The following is a 23891-nucleotide window of genomic DNA, read 5'->3' on the forward strand; positions in this document are numbered from 1 at the left end:
TGTCTCGTGTTCACCAGGTACTTTTCACTTCTCTCTCCTGTTCTTTCCTTGTGCGTCTTGGTGAAGGTGCAGCTCCCACGTGTGGACAGGCGTCTCCTCCACGAGGTGACAGGCCCTCTCTCTGAGTTTGCCGTATGTTTCCCCAACTCCCTCCCTCCCACCTTCTGGGTTCTTCCCCGTAATCTACTTCTGTGCTGCCTGTACCCATGTGCCCAGGAAGACAGATAATGCGCCCACCACTCACCTGACTACCTGGCCCTATTTGTGCTCATAATATAACCAAAAATTCAGACTTTGGGAAAAGCAGTGTAGGGAGCTCTATGGACCCTTTCCCCACAAAACTACTGTAATGTGGATATTATTAAAAAACACCTCTTTAAATCACTGACAGCTTTCTTATGGCCACTCAGCATTTGGAGAAACATTTATTCAGAACTGTCTAAATGTTTGTAAGGATACTAAGAATCTGTGATTGAGCCACAAACTGGGAACCACCTCCCGCCCTGTCGGTGTGACGGAACAACTGACTGTGGCCAGTGCAGGTGACAGGCAGCGCCCTCTCTCCCCAGGTTTCCGCTCACGGTGGCGATTTCTCCCCGAGTGGCCAGCACCGCCGTTGTCCTCACCTCCTCCTCCTGCCGACCCTGGGTTCTTACAGCTCTGGCTCCGGTCAGCATGCTTGAGGGCTCTGCTACCTCAGTGAGGCTCTCTGGGGTCATCCTTCTTGGGGTTTGCGGGATGGATGTCTTGGGCTTTTAGATTCATGTGTTTCTAAAAGTGTTTGATTCTTCATTTTTTAAATCTGAAAGTTTAATTTTATCATGATTTTTTACTGAAGAATAATTGATGTATAATATTCCAGTGGATTCGGATCTGCACTGTAGTGATTTGGCAGTTCCCTGCATTATTAAGTGTTCACCCCAACTAGTGTAATTACTACTATTTACTATCGCCATAGAAACATAGAAGAGAGCTGTGGCCTGTATGCTCTATGCTGTGCTTTCCCTCCCCCGCTAGTTTCGTTATGATTGAGTTTTTGTACCTCTGTCCTCCTCGCCTGCTTCAACCCCAATCCCAAACCCTCCCTTCCCATGGTAACCACCAGTCCCTTCTCTGAGTCTGGCAGTGAATTCTATTCGTTTTGTTTTGTATCATATGTGAAGTCATATAGTGTTTTCTTCCTCTGCCTGGTGTAACGTTTCACTTAGCATCATACCCTCCAGGTCCACCCTTCCTGTCACAAGTGGCTGGATATCTTTCCTGTGGCTCAGTCATGCTCCATTGCCTACATGTAGCATGTCTATCTGTTCTTCTGTCAGTTTGGTTGCTTCTATAACTTGGCTCTTTTAAGTAATGCAACCATAAATATGACCCTTGTGCCTGTGTTTTCTTCTAAGCGTGTCATGGCTCCATGTCTTAGAGTCAGGTCTCTAATGCATTTTGGGTTTACTCTTCTGTGCAGTTAAAGCATAATCCAGTTTCGTTCACTTGCATGTAGCTGTCCAGCTTTCCCAACACTGCCTGTTTTCCCCATTGTATACTTGTGGTTCCTTTGTCGTGTATTAATTGACCAAATGTATGTGGCTTTATTTGTAGGCTCTGCGTTCTGTTCCATTGGCCTATGGGCCTGCTCTGTGCCAGCACCACAGTGTTCTGTGTACTGTAGCCTGAAGTCAGAGAGCATGATCCCCCGTTCTCACCGTTCGTTGTTCTTCTTTCTCCAGATTGCTTTGGCTCTTTGGAGTCTTCTGTGGTTCACTGGAAAATACCGTTGGTGTTTCAAAATGGATTGCATTGACCATGTAAATTCCTTTGGGCAGGATGGCCATTTTGACAATATTATTTCTTTCTATAAAGGAGCACAGAGGAGATTTCCATTTATTGGTGCTTCTTCGATTTCTTTCTTTAGTGTCTTACAGTTTTCAGAGTACAGCTGTTTCACCTCCTTGGTTAAGGTGACTCTTGGGTGTTTTATTCTTTTTGATGCAGTTGCGAATGGAATTGGTTTCCTGGTTTCTGCTTGTGTTCACTGTTAGTATGTAGAAATGCCGCAAATATCTGTATATTGATCTTGTATCCTGCAACTTTGCTGGATCCAGTTACTCCTTCTAACAGTGTTCTAGTGAAGTCTCCAGGGTTTTCTATGTATAATATCATGTCATCTGCAAATAGTGACAGTTTTCCTTCTTCCTCACCAATTTGGAAGCCTTCTGTCTCTTCTCTGATTGCCATGACTAGGACTTGCACTACTATGTTGAATGAAAGTGGTAAGAGTGTACTTGATTATTTCCTGATCTTGGAGAAAAATATTTCAGCTTTTCCCGATTCAGGTGATGTTAGCTGTGGAGTTGTGTTATGTGGCCTTTCTTACGTTGAGGTGTGCACTCTGTACATCCATTTTGTTGAGTGCTGTTATCATGAATCGATGTTGAATTTTTTTCAAGTGATTTTTCAATATCTGTTGAGATTATCACTTCATTTTTAGCCTTTTTTATTAATGTCGTGTATCACGTTAGTCAATTTGCAAATATTTTTGCTCCTCAATTCCCTGGGAGAAATCGCACGTGGTCGTGATGGATGGTCTTCTTGCTGTGTTTTTGAATTTGGTTTCTATTATTTTGTGGAGGATTTTCACATCTCTGTTCACCATGGCTGTTGGTCTTTCATGCTGTTTTGTTGCAATGTGTTTGTTTTGCTTTTACGGTGATGCTGGCCTGATAGAGTGGGTTTGGAAGTAGCCCCTGCTCTTCTATTTTGGCAGTGCTTTAGGAAGGATGCGTATTAGCGTTTCCTTGAGTGTTTGGTACAATTCAGCTGGCTTTTCATTTTTTGAGGGTTTTTTAAATTAAAAATTCAATTTTATTTCACTGGTAATTTGTCTAGCTTTTCTCTTTCCTCCATATCAGTTTTGGAAGTTTGTACTTTTCTGGGAATTAGTTCACGTGTTCTAGCTTGTCCAGTTTTCTGGTATACAATTTTCCATGGAACTCTTTGAATTTCTGTGGTGTTAGTTATTTCTCCTTTTTCTTTCTGACTTTATTTGTGTCCTTTCTTTTTATTCCTGACAAATCTGCTAGGGATTTATCTATGTTGATTATTTTCTTGAAGACACAGCAGTTGTTGTCATTCATTTTTTTCCCTGTTCTTTAATTTCTCTATTATATTATGTTCTGATCTTTATTGTGTCCCATTTTGTATTTCACAAACGATTTCTCTCTAGCTTGGGACGCACATCGATTGCATTTTACCCACACCAGAACTTTCACAATAGTAGTGTCACAAACTGTCCTGCTGCATTTTCATCTAAGGTTATAAAATATTCTAAATCTTTCTCTGTCATTTCAGCTACCCTGATGACATCTGCACCACAGGTAGATTCCACCCCAAGAGAGCTCTTTGTTCGTGCCTAAAAAGCATCTGCTTGTCCATTAAAGTTTATGCTGTGATTCTAGTGATCCAGTCCCCTCTTGAGGCCTTACTTGGAGACCTAGGTCTCTTGTAGTTCGCACCACATTTATAGTTACTTCCTCCCCTGTAGTCTTGAACCACTTGAGGTCACTTGCAAAATTTAGGCACAGCTTCTTCCAAACGTCTGTAAATGTCAATATTTTGTCCTCTTTCCAGGAATCCTGAGTATTCTTACAATAACACCTAGAAGGGAGAATCCTTTTCAGTAATTTTCACTTTCCTCTGCCCAGATCCCTGAGAGCAATTGCCGTCTACGGCAGCTGGACCTTTATGAAATGTGCTTCTTCTATAATAAGACTTAAAACCCAAAACCGCTTTTTAATCCAAGGGCTGCATCCAGTGGATGTGTAAGCAAGCCTGCAAGTGTTCACCTTAGAGTACACCTCCGTCAGCGCTCTTATGTGCCCAGCTGCATTGTGAAGAAGTAAAATTTGGAAGGAATCTTTTCTAAATGTAGCATAATTTCCAGGACCCTAGGATTTTCAGAATGGCAAATGGGCATGGGCTTGAACGTAAAGTCACCAGCTGCATTAGCCCCTCACAAGAGAGCCAGCCTGTCCTCTGAAGGTTTGCAAACGGACTGCCTTCCGATCTCCAGCTATCACGGTCCTAGATGACATCTTCCAATGCAAGGCTGCCTTGTCTACACTACAAGCCTGTTGTTTAGTGTACCCCCGTCGTCAGCGATCGCAGCTGGAAGTTGTCGGAAAAGATCTTGTGCCGCTTCACCATCTGCACTGCCCCTTTCCCTGCACTTTTATGTTACAGAGGTGGTTCCTCTCCTTAAACTGCATCAGGCAACCTCTGCCGGCTTCAGCCCTTTCTTCTGCAGCTTCCTCACATCTCTGAGCTCCGTAGGATTGGAGAGACTGAGGGTCTCGCTCTGGGTCAGGCTTTCGTCTTAGGGAATGTTGTGGCTGGTTTGGTCTCCTGTCCAGACCAGCGAAACTTTCCCCATATCGTCCACACGCTGTTTCATCTTTTCAAATGGGGGCTCAGTGGAGGAGCACTGCTGCCCTCATGAACCTTTTCTGTGTGTTCATACCTAGAGAACTGGGCTCAGTCTTCAGTGAAAAGGGCTCGTTCTCAGCCCATCTTGGCCTCTGACATGCCCTCCTCCCTCATCTGAATCTTCTCTAGCTTTTCAGTTTACAAGACAGACAGGTGACCTTTAACTGGAACACTTAGAGGCCACTGTCGGGTAACCCGTTGGCCTTATTTGTACATTGCTGTGTGTGAGGGGACAGGGAGGCCTGAGCAGAGGGAGAGGGACGGGACCGCCAGTGAGCACAGCCCTCGGGACGCCCCCTGATGGACTCTGCCATCTCGTGGGTGCAGTGAGGGGGCACCCAAAGCACTACAGTGGCAACATCAAAGATCACCGGTCACCTAACAAATAGGAGAACGATGAAAAGTGTGAAATAACGTGAGAATTGCCAAATGTGACCCAGAGGCATGAGTGAGCCAGTGCTGTAGGGAAAGTGGTGCCAGTGGACTTGCTCAGTGCAGAGCGGCCACACACCTTCAATTTCTAAGAGACACAGAATCTGTAAAGCATCATAAAATTTATTCTGCCCCTGTATTGTTGCATTTTAAGAAATGTCTGTGCACACGTTACTTCTCAGGATTTGAGGGGCGTTTCTGTAACACCCCTCATGCCCCTTCATGTGAGGCATCAGCCCAGAGGCTGTCAGAGAGGCTCACCAAACCTTAGCAGATGGAGTCCTGCAGCACGTGCACAGGATCATATACTCTAGGCACGTGGAGTTCATGCCCAAGAAGGGACAGAGCCTTAATTTCCTGAAGTCAGTTTAATTTGCCACTTTAATGGAGTTGTCTTGTGGGGCGTCCTGCCTTGGACAAGTTCACTATGGATTCAGTGACCAAAGAAATGAGAGTAGATCATTCTGGGGGTGAAAGGGTTTATTACCGGCTTGTCCTCCCGGCAGTAGGTAGTGCGTCTCACTCCGCTGAGAGCTCCGAGCCGTGCCCTCTACATAGCACAGTAATAGCTCAGTGCCTGCGGGTGGGAAGCAGCAAAGGCGTGCGTGAGTGGTGAGGTGCCCTCCTGGAAGATGAGGGACGAGTGTTTCCGTCCAGCCTTCCCCACCCTCACTCAGCGTTATACTAGAATATACTAGAATATCTAGGCAAACAAGGAAAAAGAGGCATAAGCACTGAGAAAAAAGTTCGGCTGTCTTTATTCCCAGAAGACATTGTTGTGTACTTAGAAAATATCCTAAGGGGGGGGGCTCTCGTCCCCTCCTGTAATGAGCCCGGAGGTCTGTCCTCTCACTTTATTTCTAAGTAAAAGCCTCTCCCTGGCTCTCCTACAGTATATCTCGTAAGGGATCTATCATAGAACTACTTGTACTAAGAAGAGAACTTAGAACTTCACAAGATCCAAAATCAGGTTTTTAAAAATCACTTGAATTTCTGTGACCTGGCAACAAATAATGAGAAGAGGAAATAAAAAGTGACTTAGACTGCAGATAACATAAAATATTTAAACTTGAAAGTACATAGAGGAGCATAACGTTGGGACTTTTGAGTACATAGACATGCAACAGAGGGGGTATAAAAAGTCTGTATAAAGAAATCACAAGAAGAAATGTTAAAAAATCTTTTTGATTACCCATACAGAACATAGGGGATTTCAATGCTTTTCCTTCTGACCGGTTCTACACGATGTCTTGTTAAGTCTCTCTAAGCTAGTACGCCGCCCAGTGCTCGGATTCTCTCTCCAGCACGTGGCCCCTTCGTTTACCCAGGCCTGTATTTCTCAATATGGAGAACGTTCTAATGACATCGTTTTGCTCTGCACTTTGACAGTTAAATTACCATATTTTCGCTGTTATTTTTTAAAATACAAATTGTGAAAGGACGGTATGACGAGCCTCTGTGGACCCGTTGCCCCATTGTAATGCCACCATGTGTGGCCGTATTGTTTAATGACTCTTCAGTGTCACCTTCCGACCGGCTCATGTTCGGATCACACCGACTCCCGGTAAAGTGCCCACAGGTGCTTTGCTGCACCAGGACCCAGATGGCAGCGGCTTCCGCACGTGAGGCCGACTCTGTGTCTTAGGGCTTCTTCTTCATCACAGCTCATCCGCCTGCCGTGATGATGGTGCGTTGAGATACTGGGAACTGTTCCAATACTGATTTGTCCGCTGGGCCCCAGGCTTGGCCCCCAACCTTGAGTGTATGAGGGGTGGAGGTAGGCCAGGCGCTGTGAGAAGCAGTCCTGGGGGGAAGCCTCTGCCTGGTCACCTCTGATCAGAAGCCCCCAAGCCCTCCACAGTGTGACCTGCCATCAGCTCTGCAGACACAGGCTGCCACACCCCTCAAATGTGGGAGAGGTTCTGGGGGTGAGCTGGCTGGCTGCGGTTGCCCTGGTTTGGGATATTGCTTCTATACCGGGGACCCCCCACGTTACCTGCCCACGTCTCCCCCTGGGCTTCAGTATGAGGTTAGCAGCATGCTGTGCATCCTGCCAACACCATGTACCGGTGGCCTCTGGTCTGCGCCCTGTGGTTACTTAAGCACATGGAGCCTGAGGCTGGGAGAGGCGCTAGAGCCGTCATGAGGCCCCCTGGAGCTCTGGGACCTGACCTGAGAGGCAGGAGCTCCCCTGGGGGGTCCCAAGGCCGTCTCTCACTGAGCATGGTAAGAAATCCTCACTCAGCTCCCGTGGCACTGAAGCCTCTCGCCCAGGCCTCAGCTTGGAGATGAGCCAGCAGGTAGCCTGGCTCCCTCTGCCCCTGTCAGGACACTGGAGGTGGCCGTGCTGGTGCCCATGACTACTCCCCACTGTGAGGGTCAGCCCTGCCTCACACGGAGCAGGTGCACCCACGCACCCTCTTATTCTCTTCCCTCCCCACAGAGCAGCCCTCCGAGGGCTTACCTTCTCCATGGAGAGCAGGAATGCGGCCCTGGGACCCTGGAAGACCGGCAGAGAGGTGAGACGTTTCCAGATGTCCCATCTTTGCTATCACAGGACAGACCCACCCCTTCACTTGCCCTGGTGGCTGCCTCGTTGGTACAGTGCCAAGGCAGCAGCCTTCTAGGGGAGGTGACCTGCCTGATCAGCCACCGCAGGACGAGGCAGGTCCTCGGGCTGGGGAGGAGGGCAGACGTGCTGTCCGTCTCAGGCTGCCCCTGGGAACCACCGCCTGCAGTGTGGAAGGTCTGGCACCCGGTGGTCGCCTGCAAAGCTGGGGGACGGATGCAGCCATCTTGCCCACACATGGCCAGGCTGTGGCTCGCAGCCTCCTGGTGAGCAGGCCTGGGTTTGTGTTGCAGGCTTTTGTGACGTTTGAGGATGTGGCTGTGGATTTCACGCAGAAGGAATGGGAGCTGCTGAGCCCTGCGCAGAGGACCCTGTACAGACACGTGATGCTGGAGAACTTCAGCCACCTGGTGTCGCTGGGTGAGCTGGGTCTCCCCTCAGGGCTGTTTTGACCCCTTTGATCCTTACTCTTCCTGGTCTCCCACTGAGAAGCAGGTGCTCAGCTTCCTGCTCCCCTGGGGATGGGCAGGGCCTGTAGTACTTGCACTGCCCCCCTGGGAGGCTTCGCTCCCCGGGTGGGGCACTTCACCCCAGCCTCTACTCCAAGCTCAGGAGACAGGTCACGCCACTGTCGGTCTGAGCCAGGACCACTGCCATGCCAGCAAATAGCCCCTTGAGCCTATAATTAAGACTGACCTGCTCCTTTGTCCCGCTAAGCAGGAATTCCCTGTTGTAAACCGGATCTCATCACGTGGCTGGAGCGAGGGGAAGAGCCCTGGAGGGAAGAGAGGAGACACTGTCCAGGCCCCCATCCAGGTGAGGGGAGCCTCCGGGTGGACACTGGCCTTCGGCCTTGCATGGTGGTGGCGGCTGCTCAGGGGCCCTGGCAGGAAGCTGTCCTCCTGCACCGCGGCTGCTGGGGCTGCCTGGCCCTGCCTCCCTCCCACCCCATCATCTTGGATGAGTGAGGGGGTGTCCTGGGTGCCCAGACACCTTCCGACTGCAGGAAGCCCTCCTTCTCCCCAGTAGGCTTTCCCTCTGTGGCCTTGCTGACCCGGCTCTCTGAGGCAGCAGTGGAGTGTCTTCTCTTTGTTACTGTCCTGCAGGGCCCCGTGTGTCCCATCTTGCACCTCTTCTTCTTGCCACCATTGTCTCTGGGGCCACTTCTCCTTCCTTTTCCCTCTTGTGACCCAGAGGCACTGCGTTCGGGTGTCTGCTGTCTGGAGGTGGGCACCATGGGGACTGCTTGTCACGGTTCTTTCACCTGTCGCCTGGACGTGCTGTCTTGGAGCAATGGGGGTTCCCCTTTGGGCCCCCTGTTCCCGTCTCCTGTGTGCCCAGTACTTCCTGGGCCTCCCTACCCCAGGCCCTTGTGGTGGGATCACGGGAGATTCTGCTGAGATCTGATGCCCCTTCCTTGGCTGTGGACAAGTGTGAATTTGTGGGGTGTCTTCTGGTTATGCTGAGGGTGTTGGTTTTCGGCTTCGTCTGTCCTTCCTGATCCCTAGGCCCCTCTTGGGGAGCGTGGTAGCCGACTCATTTTGAGGTGGCTGCCATTGCCATGTGCTTGGAAGTCCCCTTGTGTCCTGCTGCAGGAATCCTCGCTGAGCCTCGGCCGCGAACACATCCTGTAGGTTGTTGTCGTTTCTCTACTTATACGTCTTTACCAGTTTGTTTGGCAGGAGTCGGTCAGTTTGTACTATCCGTCCCGCATTTGAGAGACGGATTTTAAGTCTTCTATTGTATGACATCTATTGTATTTCTCCCCAGTGAATCCATCTGTCCCTGTGTGATCATGGTCATTTTTTTAGTGCCTTGTTCTTTGTGTACAGGCGACCTGACGTGAAATAGCCCTGATCTGATGAGCTCTGTGGGCCTGTCTCCCTGCTCCACTCTCTTGGGGGCAGTCCTGCCTCCTCCCACTCTCACCCTCTTCTTCCACATCTCGATTATTTTGAAGCAAGTCATGGTCTTCCTATCCTTTCATCTCCAGAATCTAGTAACACTTACTCTATTCTGATCTTAATAGTACGGTTCATTAGATTACTTTTTGATAGCATAAATTATTTAACATGTTTTTGTACCATGTGTCTGTTATTTATTTTATGTTTTGTTAAGATATCAATTGATAGACACTCTTATGAAGGTTTCACAAGAATGACAATGTGGTTACAACATTCACCCTTATTAACGATTTCCCCCAAACACCCCATTGCAGTCATTGTCCATCAGTGCACTAAGATGCCGGAGTCCCTTCTGGTCTCTGCGCTACACTGTCTACCCCGTGACCCCACACACAGTGTGTTCACTAATCATCATGCTGCACAATCCACTTCTCTGTCCCACCCTACCTGCCATCCCCCACCCCTCCCGTTTGGTATCCATTAGTCCCATCTTCGCATGTGTGAGTCTGTTTTGTTCCTTAAGTTTTGCTTTCTTGTTATACTCCACAAATGAGGGAGCTCATTTGGTATTTTCCTTTCCCCGCCTGACTTATTTCAGTGAGCATAATACTCTCCACCTCCATCGACCTGGTTGCAAATGGTAGGATTCCTTTTTTTTTTTTTTTGAGAGGACATCTGTCATTTACTGATCAAATGGTTGTTAACAACAATAAAATTCTGTATAGGCGGGTCAATGCTCAATGCACAATCATTAATCCATCTCAAGCCTAATTCTCATCAGTCTCTAATCTTCTGAAGCATAACGAACAAGTTCTTACATGGTGAACAAATTTTTATGTAGTGAATAAGTTATTACATGGTGAACAGTACAAGGGCAGCCATCACAGAAACTTTCGATCACGCATTATGAACTATAAACCATCAGGTCAAATATGAATATTCATTTGATTTTTATACTTGATTTATATGTGGATCCCACATTTCTCCCTTTATTATTATTATATTTATTTTTAGCAAAATGCTGAAGTGGTAGGTAGATGCAAGATAAAGTTGAAAACATAGTTTACTGTTGTAAGAGAGCAAATGTAGACGATCATGTGTGTGGATGTAGACTATGTGGTAATCCGAGCTAGACAAGGGCAATAAAACATCCACGGATGCAGGAGCTTTCTCTCAAAACGGTTGGGGGGGTGAGGTTCTTAGCCTCACCACTGTTGTTCCCCAGTTTCTCACCTGATGGCCCTCCTGCGACTGTGCCTGTATTAGGTTGTTCCTCCCTTGAGGAATCTTACCCGTCTCTGGCTAACCAGTCATCTTCCGGGGCCATACAGGGAGATGTAAAGTTGGTAAGTGGAGAGAAGCCATATTGTTTGAAAAGGTTAGCTTTTTACTTGTTTGCAGATTTATGCCCTGTGGCTTCTATGCCCAGCATTTGTGTCGAGGTATCTTTACCACCTGGAGGAATTATGATACTCGGTAAATTCGATATGAGGCACGAATTCTATTTAAGGGTTGTAATAAGAAAGAAAGAAGAAAAGCTATGGAGGTAGCAGATGGAAGAAAACATGGGAGGATTGATTATTTCTTTGACATATCTTCTTGTAGAGTAACATAAGCATGTATAGGTTTTAAACTACTAACTAACTTGTGCACACATATTAACATAATAGGAATATAGTTACATAACGAAAGCAAATCTATAATTACCATCCATCTCCAGTGCAGCCAAGAAAACCATTTAGGCAGCCTAGGCATTTGTGAAAATTTGTCTATGATATGATGGGTGTTGTCCAACTGTACTTGAACAGTCTGAGAGAAATCAGATAAATTAAAACAACCCATTCCTGGGAACTGTTCACATCCCATATGTTCTTTTAACAGTAGATAGTCTGTAATTGTAAGATTTTGGAGCACTACAACTTGCACTTCTCCTAATTCTTGGTTGAGTTCCAACAGTATAGATCCAGTCAACTTTGTTGTTTTACTGAAAGGACAGGCCAGCTTAGATATCTCCTTCTTCATTCCAATGGCAAGTCCAGGAAACGGTGGGATGGATGCAGCTACAACTGCAGCATCGCCTGGATCTTTGTGGAGGTTTTTTGATGATCATCTCCTGGTATGAGTCTTGCAGGGAGTGCTGATGTTGGAAGTTCTTCTTCATATCGTATCTTAGTTCATTTTCTGGGTAGCCAAATTAGGCTTTGATCCTCTGTATAAACACAAACAGACCCTTTGCCCACACTTTGATATGCCCTTTATACCATTGTGTAGAACTCATTGGAGGTTACCACACTGGAATTGCTTTTTTTCTTTTTAAGAGAAAGGAATATTATCAGAAAAGTGTACATCCATAGCTGATCATCTGATACCCTTTAAGTGATCAAAATTAAGGATATTTAAAGCATGCATTAATCATTGATTTACAGTTAGTTTTATCCTATCAGGGAGTAATCCCCGTTTTCATTCTTTCTTTTTTTTGTTATCTTTAATCTGCACTTATATGAAGAATATTATGATTACTAGGCTCTCCTCTATACCAGGTCCCCCCATAAACCCCTTTACAGTCACTGTCCAGCAGCATAGCAAAATGTTGTACAATCACTACTTGTCTTCTCTGTGTTGTACAGCCCTCCCCTTTCTCCCAACCCCCCATGCATGCTAATCTTAATACCCCCCATCTCCCCCCCCATATCCGTCCCTACCCACCCATCCTCCCCAGTCCCTATTCCTTTGGTACCTGTTAGTCCATTCTTGGGTTCTGTGATTCTGCTGCTGTTTTGTTCCTTCTGTTTTTCCTTTGTTCTTATACTCCACAGATGAGTGAAATCATTTGGTATTTCTCTTTCTCCGCTTGGCTGATTTCACTGAGCATAATACCCTCCAGCTCCATCCATGTTGTTGCAAATGGTAGGATTTGCCCTCTTCTTATGCCTGAGTAGTATTCCATTGTGTATTTGTACCACATCTTCTTTATCCATTCATCTACCGATGGACATTTAGGTTGCTTCCAATTCTTGGCTATTCTAAATAGTGCTGCGATAAACATTGGGGTGCATCTGTCCTCAAACTTGATTGCTGTGTTTTTAGGGTAAATTCCTAGGAGTGGAATTCCTGGGTCAAGTGGTAAGTCTGTTTTGAGCATTTTGATGCACCTCCATACTGCTTTCCACAATGGTTGAACTAATTTACATTCCCACCAGCAGTGTAGGAGGGTTCCCCTTTCTCCACAGCCTCACCAACATTTGTTGTTGTTTGTCTTTTGGATGGCAGCCATCCTTACTTGTGTGAGGTGATACCTCATTGTAGTTTTAATTTGCATTTCTCTGATAATTAGTGATGTGGAGCATCTTTTCATGTGTCTGTTGGCCATCTGTATTTCTTTTTTGGAGAAGTGTCTGTTCAGTTCCTCTGCCCATTTATTAATTGGATTATTTGATTTTTGATTGCTGAGTCATGTGAGCTCTTTATACAATTTGGACGTCAAGCCTTTATCGGATCTGTCATTTATAAATATATTCTCCCATACTGTAGGGTTTCTTTTTGTTCTATTGATGGTGTCTTTTGCTGTACAGAAGCTTTTGAGCTTAATATAGTCCCACTTGTTCATTTTTGCTGTTGTTTTCCTTGCCCGGGGAGATATGATCAAGAAGAGGTCACTCATGTTTATGTCTAAGAGGTTTTTGTCTATGTTTTTTTCCACAAGTTTAATGGTTTCATGACTTACATTCAGGTCTTTGATCCATTTTGAATTTACTTTTGTATATGGGGTTAGACAATGGTCCAGTTTCATTTTCCTACATGTAGCTGTCCAGTTTTGCCAGCTCCATCTGTTGAAGAGACTGTCATTTCACCATTGTATGTCTATGGAGCCTTTATCAAATATTAATTGACCATATATGTTTGGGTTAATGTCTGGAGTCTCTAGTGTGTTCCACTGGTCTGTGGCTCTGTTCTGGTGCCAGTACCAAATTGTCTTGATTACTGTGGGTTTATAGTAGAGCTTGAAGTTGGGGAGTGAGATCCCCCCTACTTTATTCTTCTTTCTCAGGATTGCTTTGGCTATTCGGGGTCTTTGGTGTTTCCATATGAATTTTTGAATTATTTGTTCCCGTTCATTGATGAATGTTGCTGATAATTTGATATGGATTGCATCAAATCTGCATATTGCTTTGGGCAGCATGGCCATTTTGACGATATTGATTCTACCTAGCCACAAGCATGGGATGAGTTTCCATCTGTTAGTGTCCCATTTAATTTCTCTTAAGAGTGACTTGTGGTTTTTAGAGTATAGGTCATTCACTTCTTTGGTTAGATTTATTCCTAGGTATTTTATTCTTTTTGATGCAATTGTGAATGGAATTGTTTTCCTGATTTCTCTTTCTATTGGTTCATTGTTAGTGCATAGGAAAGCTATAGATTTCTGTGTGTTAATTTTGTATCCTGCAACTTTGCTGTATGCTGATACCAGTTGTAGTAGTTTTGGGGTGGAGTCTTTAGGGTTTTTTCTGTACTATCATGTCATCTGCAAATAGTGACAATTTAACTTCTTTACCAATCTGAATATCTTGTATTTCTTTATTTTGTCTGATTGCCGTGGTTAGGACCTCCAGTACTATGTTAAATAGCAGTGGGGAGAGTGGGCATCCCTGTCTAGTTCCCGATCTCAGAGGAAAAGCTTTCAGCTTCTTGCCTTTCAGTATAATGCTGGCTATGGGTTTATGATATATGGCCTTTATTATGTTGAGGTACTTGCCCTCTATACCCATTTTGCTGAGAGTTTTTATCATGAATGGATGTTGAATTTTGTCAAATGCTTTTTCAGCATCTATGGAGATGATCATGTGGTTTTTGTCATTCTTTTTGTTGATGTGGTGGATGATGTTGATGGATTTTCGAATGTTGTACCATCCTTGCATCCCTGGGATGAATCCCACTTGGTCATGGTGTATGATCCTTTTGATATACTTTTGAATTCGAGTTGCTAACATTTTATTGAGTATTTTTGCATCTACATTCATCAGGGATATTGGTCTGTAATTTTCTTTTTTGGTGGGGTCTTTGCCTGGTTTTGGTGTTTGGGTGATGTTGGCTTCATAGAATGAGTTTGGGAGTATTCCCTCCTCTTCTATTTTTTGGAAAACTTTAAGGAGAATGGGTATTATGTATTCTCTGTCTGTCTGATAAAATTCTGAGGTAAATCCGTCCGGCCCTGGTGTTTTGTTCTTGGGTAGTTTTTAGATTACCGTTTTCATTTCTTTGCTCATAATTGGTTTGTTTAACTTTTGTGTTTCTTCCTTGGTCAGTCTTGGAAGGTTGTATTTTTCTAGGAAGTTGTCCATTTCTTCTAGGTTTTCCAGCTTGTTGCCATATAGGTTTTCATAGTAGTCTTCAATAATTCTTAATATTTCTGTGGAGTGTGTCGTGATTTTTCCATTCTCATGTCTGATTCTGTTGATTTCTGTTAATTCTCTTTTTCTCTTAATTAGTTTGGCTAGAGGCTTATCTATTTTATTTTGTCAAAGAGCTAGCTCTTGGTTTCATTGATTTTTCCTATTGTTTTATTCTTCTCAATCTTGTTTATTTCTTCTCTGATCTTTATTATGTCCCTCCTTCTGCTGACTTTAGGCCTCATTTGTTCTTGTTTTTCCAATTTTGATAATTGTGATGTTAGACTATTCATTTGGGATTGTTCTTCCTTCTTCTAGTGTGCCTGGATTGCTATATACTTTCCTCTTAAGACTGCTTTCACTGCGTCCCACAGAAGTTGGGGCTTTGTGTTGTTGTTGTCATTTGTTTCTATATATTCCTTGATCTCTATTTTAATTTGTTTGTTGATCCATTGATTATTTAGGAGCATGTTGTTAAACCTCCATGTGTTTGTGATCCTTTTTGTTTTCTTTGTAGAATTTATTTCTACTTTTATACCTTTGTGGTCTGAAAAACTGGTTGGTAGAATTTCAATATTTTGGATTTTGCTGAGGCGCTTTTTCTGGCCTAGTATGTGGTCTATTTTGGAGAATGTTCCATGTGCACTTGAGAAGAATGTATATCCTGTTGCTTTTGGATGTAGAGTTTTATAGATGTCTGTTAGGTTCATCTCTTCTAGTGTGTTGTTCAATGCCCGTGTGTCGTTACTTATTTTCTGCCCGGTGGATCTATCCTTTGGAGTGAGTGGTGTGTTGAAGTCTCCTAAGATGAATGCATTGCAGTCTATTTCTCCCTTTAGTTCTGTATTTGTTTCACATATGCTGGTGCTCCTGTGTTGGGTGCATATATATTTAGAATGGTTATATCCTCTTGTTGGACTAAGCTCTTTATCATTATGTAGTGTCCTTCTTTATCTCTTGTTACTTTCTTTGTTTTGAAGTCTATTTGGTCTGAAATTAGTATTGCAACCCCTGCTTTCTTCTCACTGTTGTTTGCCTGAAATATGTTTCTCCATCCCTTGACTTTTAGTCTGTACATGTCTTTGGGTTTGAGGTGAGTCTCTTGTAAGCAGCATATAGGTGGGTCTTGCTTTTTTATCCATTCTGTTACTCTGTGTCTTTTGATTGGTGCATTCAGTCCATTTACATTTAGGGTGACTATTGAAATATATGTACTTATTGTCATTGCAGGATTTAAGTTCGTGGTTACCAAAGGTTCAAGGTTAGCCTCTTTAGTATCTTACTGCCTAACTTAGCTCACTTACTGAGGTGTTATATACACTGTCTGGAGATTGTTTTCTTCTCTCCCTTATTATTCCTCCTCCTCCATTCTTCATATGTTGGGTGTTTTGTTCTGTGCTCTTTCTAGGATTGCTCCCATCTAGAGCAGTCCCTGTAAGATGCCCTGTAGAGGTGGTTTGTGGGAAGCAAATTCCCTCAGCTTTTGCTTGTCTGGGAATTGTTTAATCCCGCCATCATATTTAAATGATAGTCGTGCTGGATACAGCATCCTTGGTTCAAGGCCCTTCTGTTTCATTGCATTAAATATATCATGCCATTCTCTTCTGGCCTGTAGGGTTTCTGTCGAGAAGTCTGATGTTAGCCTGATGGGTTTTCCTTTATAGGTGACCTTTTTCTCTCTAGCTGCCTTTAAAACTCTTTCCTTGTCCTTGATCTTTGCCATGTTAATTATTATGTATCTTGGTGTTGTCATCCTTGGATCCTTCCTGTTGGGGGTTCTGTGTATTTCCCTGGTCTGTTTGATTATTTCCTCCTCCAGTTTGGGGAAGTTTTCAGCAATTATTTCTTCCAAGATACTTTCCATCCCCTTTCCTCTCTCTTCTTCTTCTGGTACCCCTATAATATGGATATTGTTCCTTTTGGATTGGTCACACAGTTCTCTTAACATTGTTTCATTCCTGGAGATCCTTTTATCTCTCTCTATGTCAGCTTCCATGCGTTCCTGTTCTCTGCTTTCAATTCAATCAATGGCCTCTTGCATCTTATCCATTGTGCTTATATATCCTTCCAGAGTTTGTTTCATTTCTGTAATCTCCTTTCTGGCATCTGTGATCTCCCTCTGCACTTCATCCCATATCTCTTGCTTATTTCTCTCCATTTCTGTCAGCATGTTTATGATTTTTATTTTGAACTCTTTGTCAGGAAGAGTGGTTAGGTCTGTCTCCTCTGTTGTCTCTGTGATCTTGGTTTGCCTGTAATTTTGTCTTTTCATGGTGACAGGAATAGTTCGCAGAGCTGGGACGAGTGACGGCTGGTATAACTTCCCTTCTTGTTGGTTTGTGGCCTTCCTCTCCTGGGAGAATAGCGACCTTTAGTGGCTTATGCTGGGTAGCTGCACACAGACAGGGCTTCTGCTTCCTCCCCATCTGCTATGGAGGTTATCTCCGCTGTTGCTGTGGGCCTGCTGTGGCTCGGGCTGCTGCTCCAAAGGGGTGGAGTTACGTTGGAGGGGGAGCGGCTGGGAGGCTATTTATCTCCATAAAGGGCCTCCGTGCTCCCTGCAGCCCAGAGGATTAGAGTGCCAAAGATCCCCGGAATCCCTACCTCTAGAGTATGTGTCCCGCCCTGCCCCTTTAAGACTTCCAAGAAGCACCCGCCAAAACAAAACAGCGACCACAAAAAAAAAGAAAAAGGAAAATGGCCGCTCGTTTTTCTTTATTCTGTGGTGTCAGCCTCAGGCACCCGCTCACCGGTCTTGCTGCCCTATTTCCCTAGTATTGGGGTCCCTATCCGTTTAAGACTTCCAAAAAGCGCTTGCCGAAACAAAACAACAACAACACAAAAATGGCTGCTCGCTTTTCTTTTGTTCTATGGCGCTGGTCTTCGATACCCGCTTGCCGTTCTTGCTGCTCTATTTCCCTAGTATTGGGGTCCCTGTCCCTTTAAGACTTCAAAAAAGCACTCACCACAACAAAACAAGAACAAGAACAAAAAAACGATGGCCGCTCGCTATTACTATTATTTTTTTATTTGGTAGAGCAAAGTACAGGCTTTTATTTAGAGATACAGTGAAAGGACAGAGCTCCCGGCTCATGCTAGGAGGGGACAAGAGAGTCCCTACTCGCTTTTCTTTTGTCCTCTGGCGCCGGCCTCAGGCACCTGCTCACCGTTCTTGCTGCCCTGTTTCCCTAGTATCCAGAGCCCCGCACATGCACTGTGTCTGCGCTCTGGTCTGGATGGCTGGGGCTGGGTGTTCAGCGGACTTGGGCTCCTTCTCCTTCCTGCTCTGACTCCTCTCCTCCCACTGGGAGGTGGGGGGAGGGGTGCTCGGGACCCACCAGGCAGAGGCATGTATCTTACCCCTTTCCAAGGCGCTGGGTTCTTGCAGGTTTGGATGTGGTCTGGATGTCGTCCTGTGTCCTCTTGTCTTTATTCTACAAAGAGTTGTCTTTGTTATATTTTCATAGATATATGTGGTTTTGGGAGGAGATTTCCGCTGCTCTACTCATGCTGCCATCTTGGCTTTGGCTCCGCCCTTCTGCATATGTCTCTTTGAATGTGAGATGTTGTTTTCTTGGCGTAAATTCCTAGGAATGGAATTCCTGAGTCACATGGTATTTCTATTTCTAGTTTTTTGAGGAAACTCCATACTGCTTTCCACAGTGGTTGAACTAGCTTACATTCCCACCAGCCGTGTAGGAGGTTCCCCTTTCTCCACATCCTCGCCAGTGTTTTTTGTTCTTTGTCTTTTCTGTGTTGGCCATCCTTACTGATGGGAGGTGATATCTCATTGTGGTTTCAATTTGCATTTCTCTGATGATTGGCGATGTGGAGCATCTTTTTATGTGTCCGTTGGCCATCTTACTTCCTTCTTTAGAGAACTGTCTATTCAACTCCTCTGCCCATTTTTTAATTGGATTAGTTGCTTTTTGTTTGTTGAGGTGTGTGAGCTCTCTATATATTTTGGATGTCAGTCCTTTATTGGATCTGTCATTTGTGACTATATTTTCCCGTACTGTTGAATTCCTGTTTGTTCTGCTGTTGGTGTCCTTTGCTGTACAAGGTTTTTAGGTTGATGGAGTCCCATTTGTTCACTTTTGCTTTGGTTTCCGTAGCCCAAAGAGATGCATTCAAGGAAAAGCTGCTCATGTTTATATTCAGGAGATTTTTACCTGCATCTTTTTCTAATAGTTTAATGGTTTCATGACTTAGATTCAGATCTTTGATACATTTTGAGTTTCGTTTTGTGTACAGGGTTAGAAAATAATCCATTTTCATTCTCTTGCATGTAGCTGTCCAGTGTTGCCAATGCTAGTTGTTCAAGAGGCTTTCATTTCCCCACTGTATATCCATTGCTCCTTTATCACATTTTAATTGACCATATGTCCTTGGTTTTATATCTAGTCTCGCTAGTCTGTTCCATTGTTCTATGTGTCTGTTGTTCTGCCAGTATCATATTGTCTTGATTACTGTGGCTTTGTAGTAGAGGTTGAAGTTGGGGGTGTAATCCCCCGCACTTTTTTCTTCCTTCTCAGGATTGCTTTGGCTATTCTGGGTCTTTCTTGGTTTTATATGAGTTTTAGAATTATTTGGTCTAGGTCATTGAATGCTGTTGGTATTTTGAGAGGGATTGCACAGAATCTGGAGATTACTTTAGGTAGGACGGCCATTTTGACAATATTAATTATTTCTATCTATGAGCAGAGGAAGTATTTCGATTTATTCATATCTTCTTTAATTTCTGTCATGTATGTTTTGTAGTTTTCCGCATATAGGTCTTTCACTCCCTTAGTTAGGTTCATTCCCAGGCATTTTATTCTTTTTTAATGCAATTGTGAATGGAATTGTTTTCCTGATTTCTCTTTCTGCTAGTTCGTCATTAGTGTATAGGAATGGAACAGATTTCTGTGTAATAATTTTGTATCCTGCTACTTTGCTGAATTCAGATATTAGATCTAGTAGTTTTGGAGTGCATTCTTCAGGATTTTTTATGTACAATATCATATCGACTGGAAACATGGACAGTTTAACTTCTTCCTTCCAATCTGGGTGCCTTTTATTTCTTTGTGTTTTCTGAATGCCATGTCTAGGACCTTCGGTACTCTGTTGAACAGAAGTGGGGAGTGTTGGCATTCTTGTCTTGTTCCCAATCTTACAGGAAAAGCTTTCATCATCCCTCTATTAAGTATGATGTTGGCTGTGGGTTTCTCACATATGACCTGTGTTATGTTGAGATACTAGCCCTGTATACCCATTTTGTTGAGAGTTTATATCATGAATGGATGTTGAATTTTGTCAATTGCTTTTTCAGGGTCTATAGAGATGATCATGTGGTTTTTGTCCTCCTGTTTCTTGATGTGGTGAATGATGTTGATGGATGTTTCGAATGTTGTACCATCCTTGCACCCCTGGAATAAATCCTACTTGATCATGATGCATGATCTTTTTGATGTATTTTTGAATATAATTTACTAATATTTTGTTGAGTATTTTTGCTTCTGTGTTCATCAGGGATAGTGGTCTCTAATTTTCCTTTTTTGTGCTGTCTTTGCCTGGTTTAATTGTTAGTGTGATGCTGGCCTAATAGAGTGACTTTGTGAGTATTTCCTCCTCTTCTGCTCTTTGGAAAACTTTAAGGAGGATGAGTATTAGGTCTTCACAAATGTTGGATAAAATTCAGCAGTGAAACCATCTGCTCCAGGGATTTTGTTCTTACGTGGTTTTTTCATTACCAATTCAATTTCCTTGCTAGTAATTGGTCTATTCTGATTTTCTGTTTCTTCCTGGGTCAACCTTGGAAGGTTGTATTTTTCTTGAAAGTTTCTTCTGGGTTATCCAGTTTGTCAGCATATAATTTTTCATAGTGTTCTCTTATAATTCTATTTCTGTGGTGTCTGTGGCGATTTTTCCGTTCTCATTTCTGTTTCTGTGTCTGTGTGTAGAGTCTGTTTTTCTCGGTAAGTCTAGCTAGGGGTTGATCTGTTTTGTTTATTTTCTTGAAGAACCAGCTCCTGCTTTCACTGACTCTTTCTATTGTTTTATTCTTCTTGATTTTATTTATTTCTGCTCCAATCTTTATTATGTCCCTCCTTCTACTGACTTTTGGTCTCATTTGTTCTTTCCCTAGTTTCATTAATTGTGAGCTTAGACTGTTCATATTGGATTGTTCTTCTTTCGTGATGTAGGCCTGTATTGAAATATACTTCCTTCTTAGCACGGCCTTCATTGCACTGCAGAAATTTTGTGGTGTTGAATCACTGTTGCCATTTGTCTCCATATATTGCTTGATCTCTGTTTTCATTTGGTCATTGATCCATTGATTTTCTTTCTAGCATGTTAGTAAGCCTCCTTTGTAATTTCTTTGTGTAATTTCTTTGTAGTTTCAAAGCTTTGTGGTCTGAGAAGCTGGTTGGTAGAATTTCAATGTTTTTGAATTTAGTGAGGCATTTTTTGTGGCCTACTGTATGCATTCTTGATAAAGATGTGTGTGCACTTGAGAAGAATATGTATTCTGCTGCTTTTGGGTGTAGAGTTCTGTAGATGTCTGTTAGGTCCATGTGTTCTGAAATGTTGTTCAGTGCCTGTGTCTCTTATTTTCTGTCTGGTTATCAGTCCTTTGGAGTGAGTGGTGTGTTGAAGTCTCCTAAAACGAATGCATTGCATTCTGTTTGCCCCATTAATTCTGTTAGTATTTGTTTCGCATATGTAGGTTCTCATCTGTTGGGGGCATAGATATTTATAACGGTTATACCCTCTTGTTGGATTGACACCTTTATCATTATGTAATGTCTTTCTTTGTCTCCTGTTACTTTCTTTCTTTTGAAGAATATATTGTCTGATACAAGTAGTGCAAGTCCTGCAATTTTCTCCCTATTAGTTCCATGAAGTATCTTTTTCCATCCCTTTACTTTCAATGTGTGTATGTCTTTGGGTTTGAGGTGAGTCTCTCATAGGCAGCACATAGATGGGTCTTGTTTCTTTTATCTATTCAGTGACTCAATATCTTTTGATTACTGCATGCAGACCATTCCTATTTGCGGTGGTTATCGGTAGGTATGTACTTATTGCCATTACGGGATTTAAATTTGTGGTTACCAAAAATTCAAGGGTAATAACCCTAGCATCTCACAGTCTAATTTAACTCAGTATGCTATAACAAACACAACCTAAACGTTCTTTTTTTTCCTCCTTTTTCTTCCACCTCCATTCTTTGTATGTTAGGTATCATATTCGGTACTCTTTGTCTGCTCCTTGAATTAGTTTGCAGCTAGTTGATTGGATTCTGTGTCTGCTTAGTGATTAATTGTTCTGCTTTATTTCCTGTGGTTTTATTCCCTCTGGTGACAGGTATTTAGCCTTTGGAATACTTCCATCTATAGCAGTCCCTTCAAAATGCAGTGTAGAGGTAGTTTGTGGAAGGTGAATTCTGTCAGCTTTTGCATATCTGAAAATGTTTAATCCCTCCTTCAAATTTAAATTTTAGCCTTGCTGGGTAGCGTATTCTTGGTTGAAGTCCCTTGTGCTTCATTGCATTGAATATATCAATGCCACTCCCTTCTGGCCTGTAATGTTTCTGTTGAGAAATCTGAAGCTAGCCTGGTGGGCTTTCCTTTTATGTGATCTTTTTTCTCTCTCTAGGTACTTTTGAAAGTCTGCCTTATCCTTGATCTTTGCCATTTTAATTATCACATGTCTTCGTGTTGTCTTCCTTGAGTCTCTTGTGTTGGGGTATCTGTGCACCTCCATGGCCTGAGAGAGTATCTCCTTCCACAGATTGAAGTTTTGAGCATTTACCTCCTCAAAGACACTTTCCATCCCTTTTTCTCTGTCTCCTTCTGCTGGTACCCTTATAATACAAATATTGTCCTGCTTATATTGGCCTCACAGTTCTCTGAACATTCTTTCATTCCTATACTTCCCCTTTTCTCTCTGTTCCTCAGGTTTCTTATATTCCTTTTCTCTAATTTCTATTCCATTTACCGTTTCTTGTGCTACATGTAATCTGCTTTTAAGTCCCTCCTTTTTATATTTCATTTCGGGTGTGGAATTTCTTAATTATGAAATCTCCATCCTAAATTCATTTCTGAGTTCTTAAATATTTTTCTGTACCTCCTTGAGCATGTTTATGATTTTTATTTGAAATGTCATTCAGGAACACTGCTGAGTTCAGTTTCTCTTGGCCTTTTATCTGGTGTTTGTGAGATTTTTGTTTGAACCATATCCCTTTGGCATTTCATATTTGTGTGTGGCACTCTGTAGTGCCCAGAAGCTCTAGTCTCTGGTTCTGCTCATCCCCTGAAGTGATGTTGGGGGTGTCAGGTTAGCGGCGCTAGTGCCTAGCGGGAGGAAAGAGCTATTACCTGCTTACCAGCTGCAGTGCCTGTCTCCACTGTCAAAACCAGTGGACAGAGCACACAGTTGTATTCCTCTGTGCTTTGTGTAGCTGGTATAGGTGGTCTTCCCTTTGCCTGATGTGACACCAGGGCAGGGACTGCCAGTTTGTGAGTCTGTGCAAGCAGGCAAGGAGGAAGGCGCAGTAGGCTGCATAACACAGTGGCACTCTCGGAGCTGAGTAGCCAGCCAGCCAGGGAAATGGAGCACCTGAAGCTTCCGATAGTTCCCAAGCTGTTGGGCAGAGCGCACCCAGAGATCTTTGTCCACTATACCATCTCCCGTGCAGCAAGGTCTGGGCAATCCCCACTCCTTCAGCAGCCCTCTTGCTGCTAGGAAGCCACTCAGACTGCCCACCTTTCCTTTGTCCCACAGCCACGGCATGTGGATCCCTGTTTTCCAAATACATCTGAAATCTCAGTCCCTTTGAGTATTCCTCTTGTCTTAGCTTTAAAACCCCACTAATCTTCAGGGCAAAATGCAGTGTAGGTTTGTGCTCCCAAAGCAGATCTCCAGGGCTGGGTGTTTAGCAGCCTCAGGCTCCACCCCCTCCCCACTGTGTTTCTCTTCCTCCCGTGAGCTGGGTTCAGGGAAGGGATTGAGTCCCGTTGGATCAGGGCTTTGTACATCACCCTGTTTAGTGAGGTCTGCTCTCTTCCCAGGTGTATGCAGCCTGGCCCAGTCTTTTTTCCTGTTGCTCTTTTTGGATTAGTTGTATTAAGTGTATTT

At 43.7% G+C, this 23891-nt stretch overlaps 1 protein-coding gene across 1 annotated transcript in view; it reads left to right on the forward strand.

Moving 5' to 3' along the window:
- Window positions 1-23891, forward strand: part of LOC140846501 (uncharacterized) — a 37214-nt gene that overhangs the window by 7373 nt on the left and 5950 nt on the right. The window contains exons 2-4 of the mRNA XM_073223052.1: window positions 7355-7430; window positions 7774-7900; window positions 8198-8296. Coding sequence (XP_073079153.1) covers window positions 7383-7430; window positions 7774-7900; window positions 8198-8296 — 274 coding nt within the window. The 5' untranslated portion in view covers window positions 7355-7382. The remainder of the gene's footprint in view (window positions 1-7354; window positions 7431-7773; window positions 7901-8197; window positions 8297-23891) is intronic.

This window comes from Manis javanica, chromosome 15 (genome assembly GCF_040802235.1).
Source record: "Manis javanica isolate MJ-LG chromosome 15, MJ_LKY, whole genome shotgun sequence".
Lineage (NCBI taxonomy): Eukaryota > Metazoa > Chordata > Mammalia > Pholidota > Manidae > Manis > Manis javanica.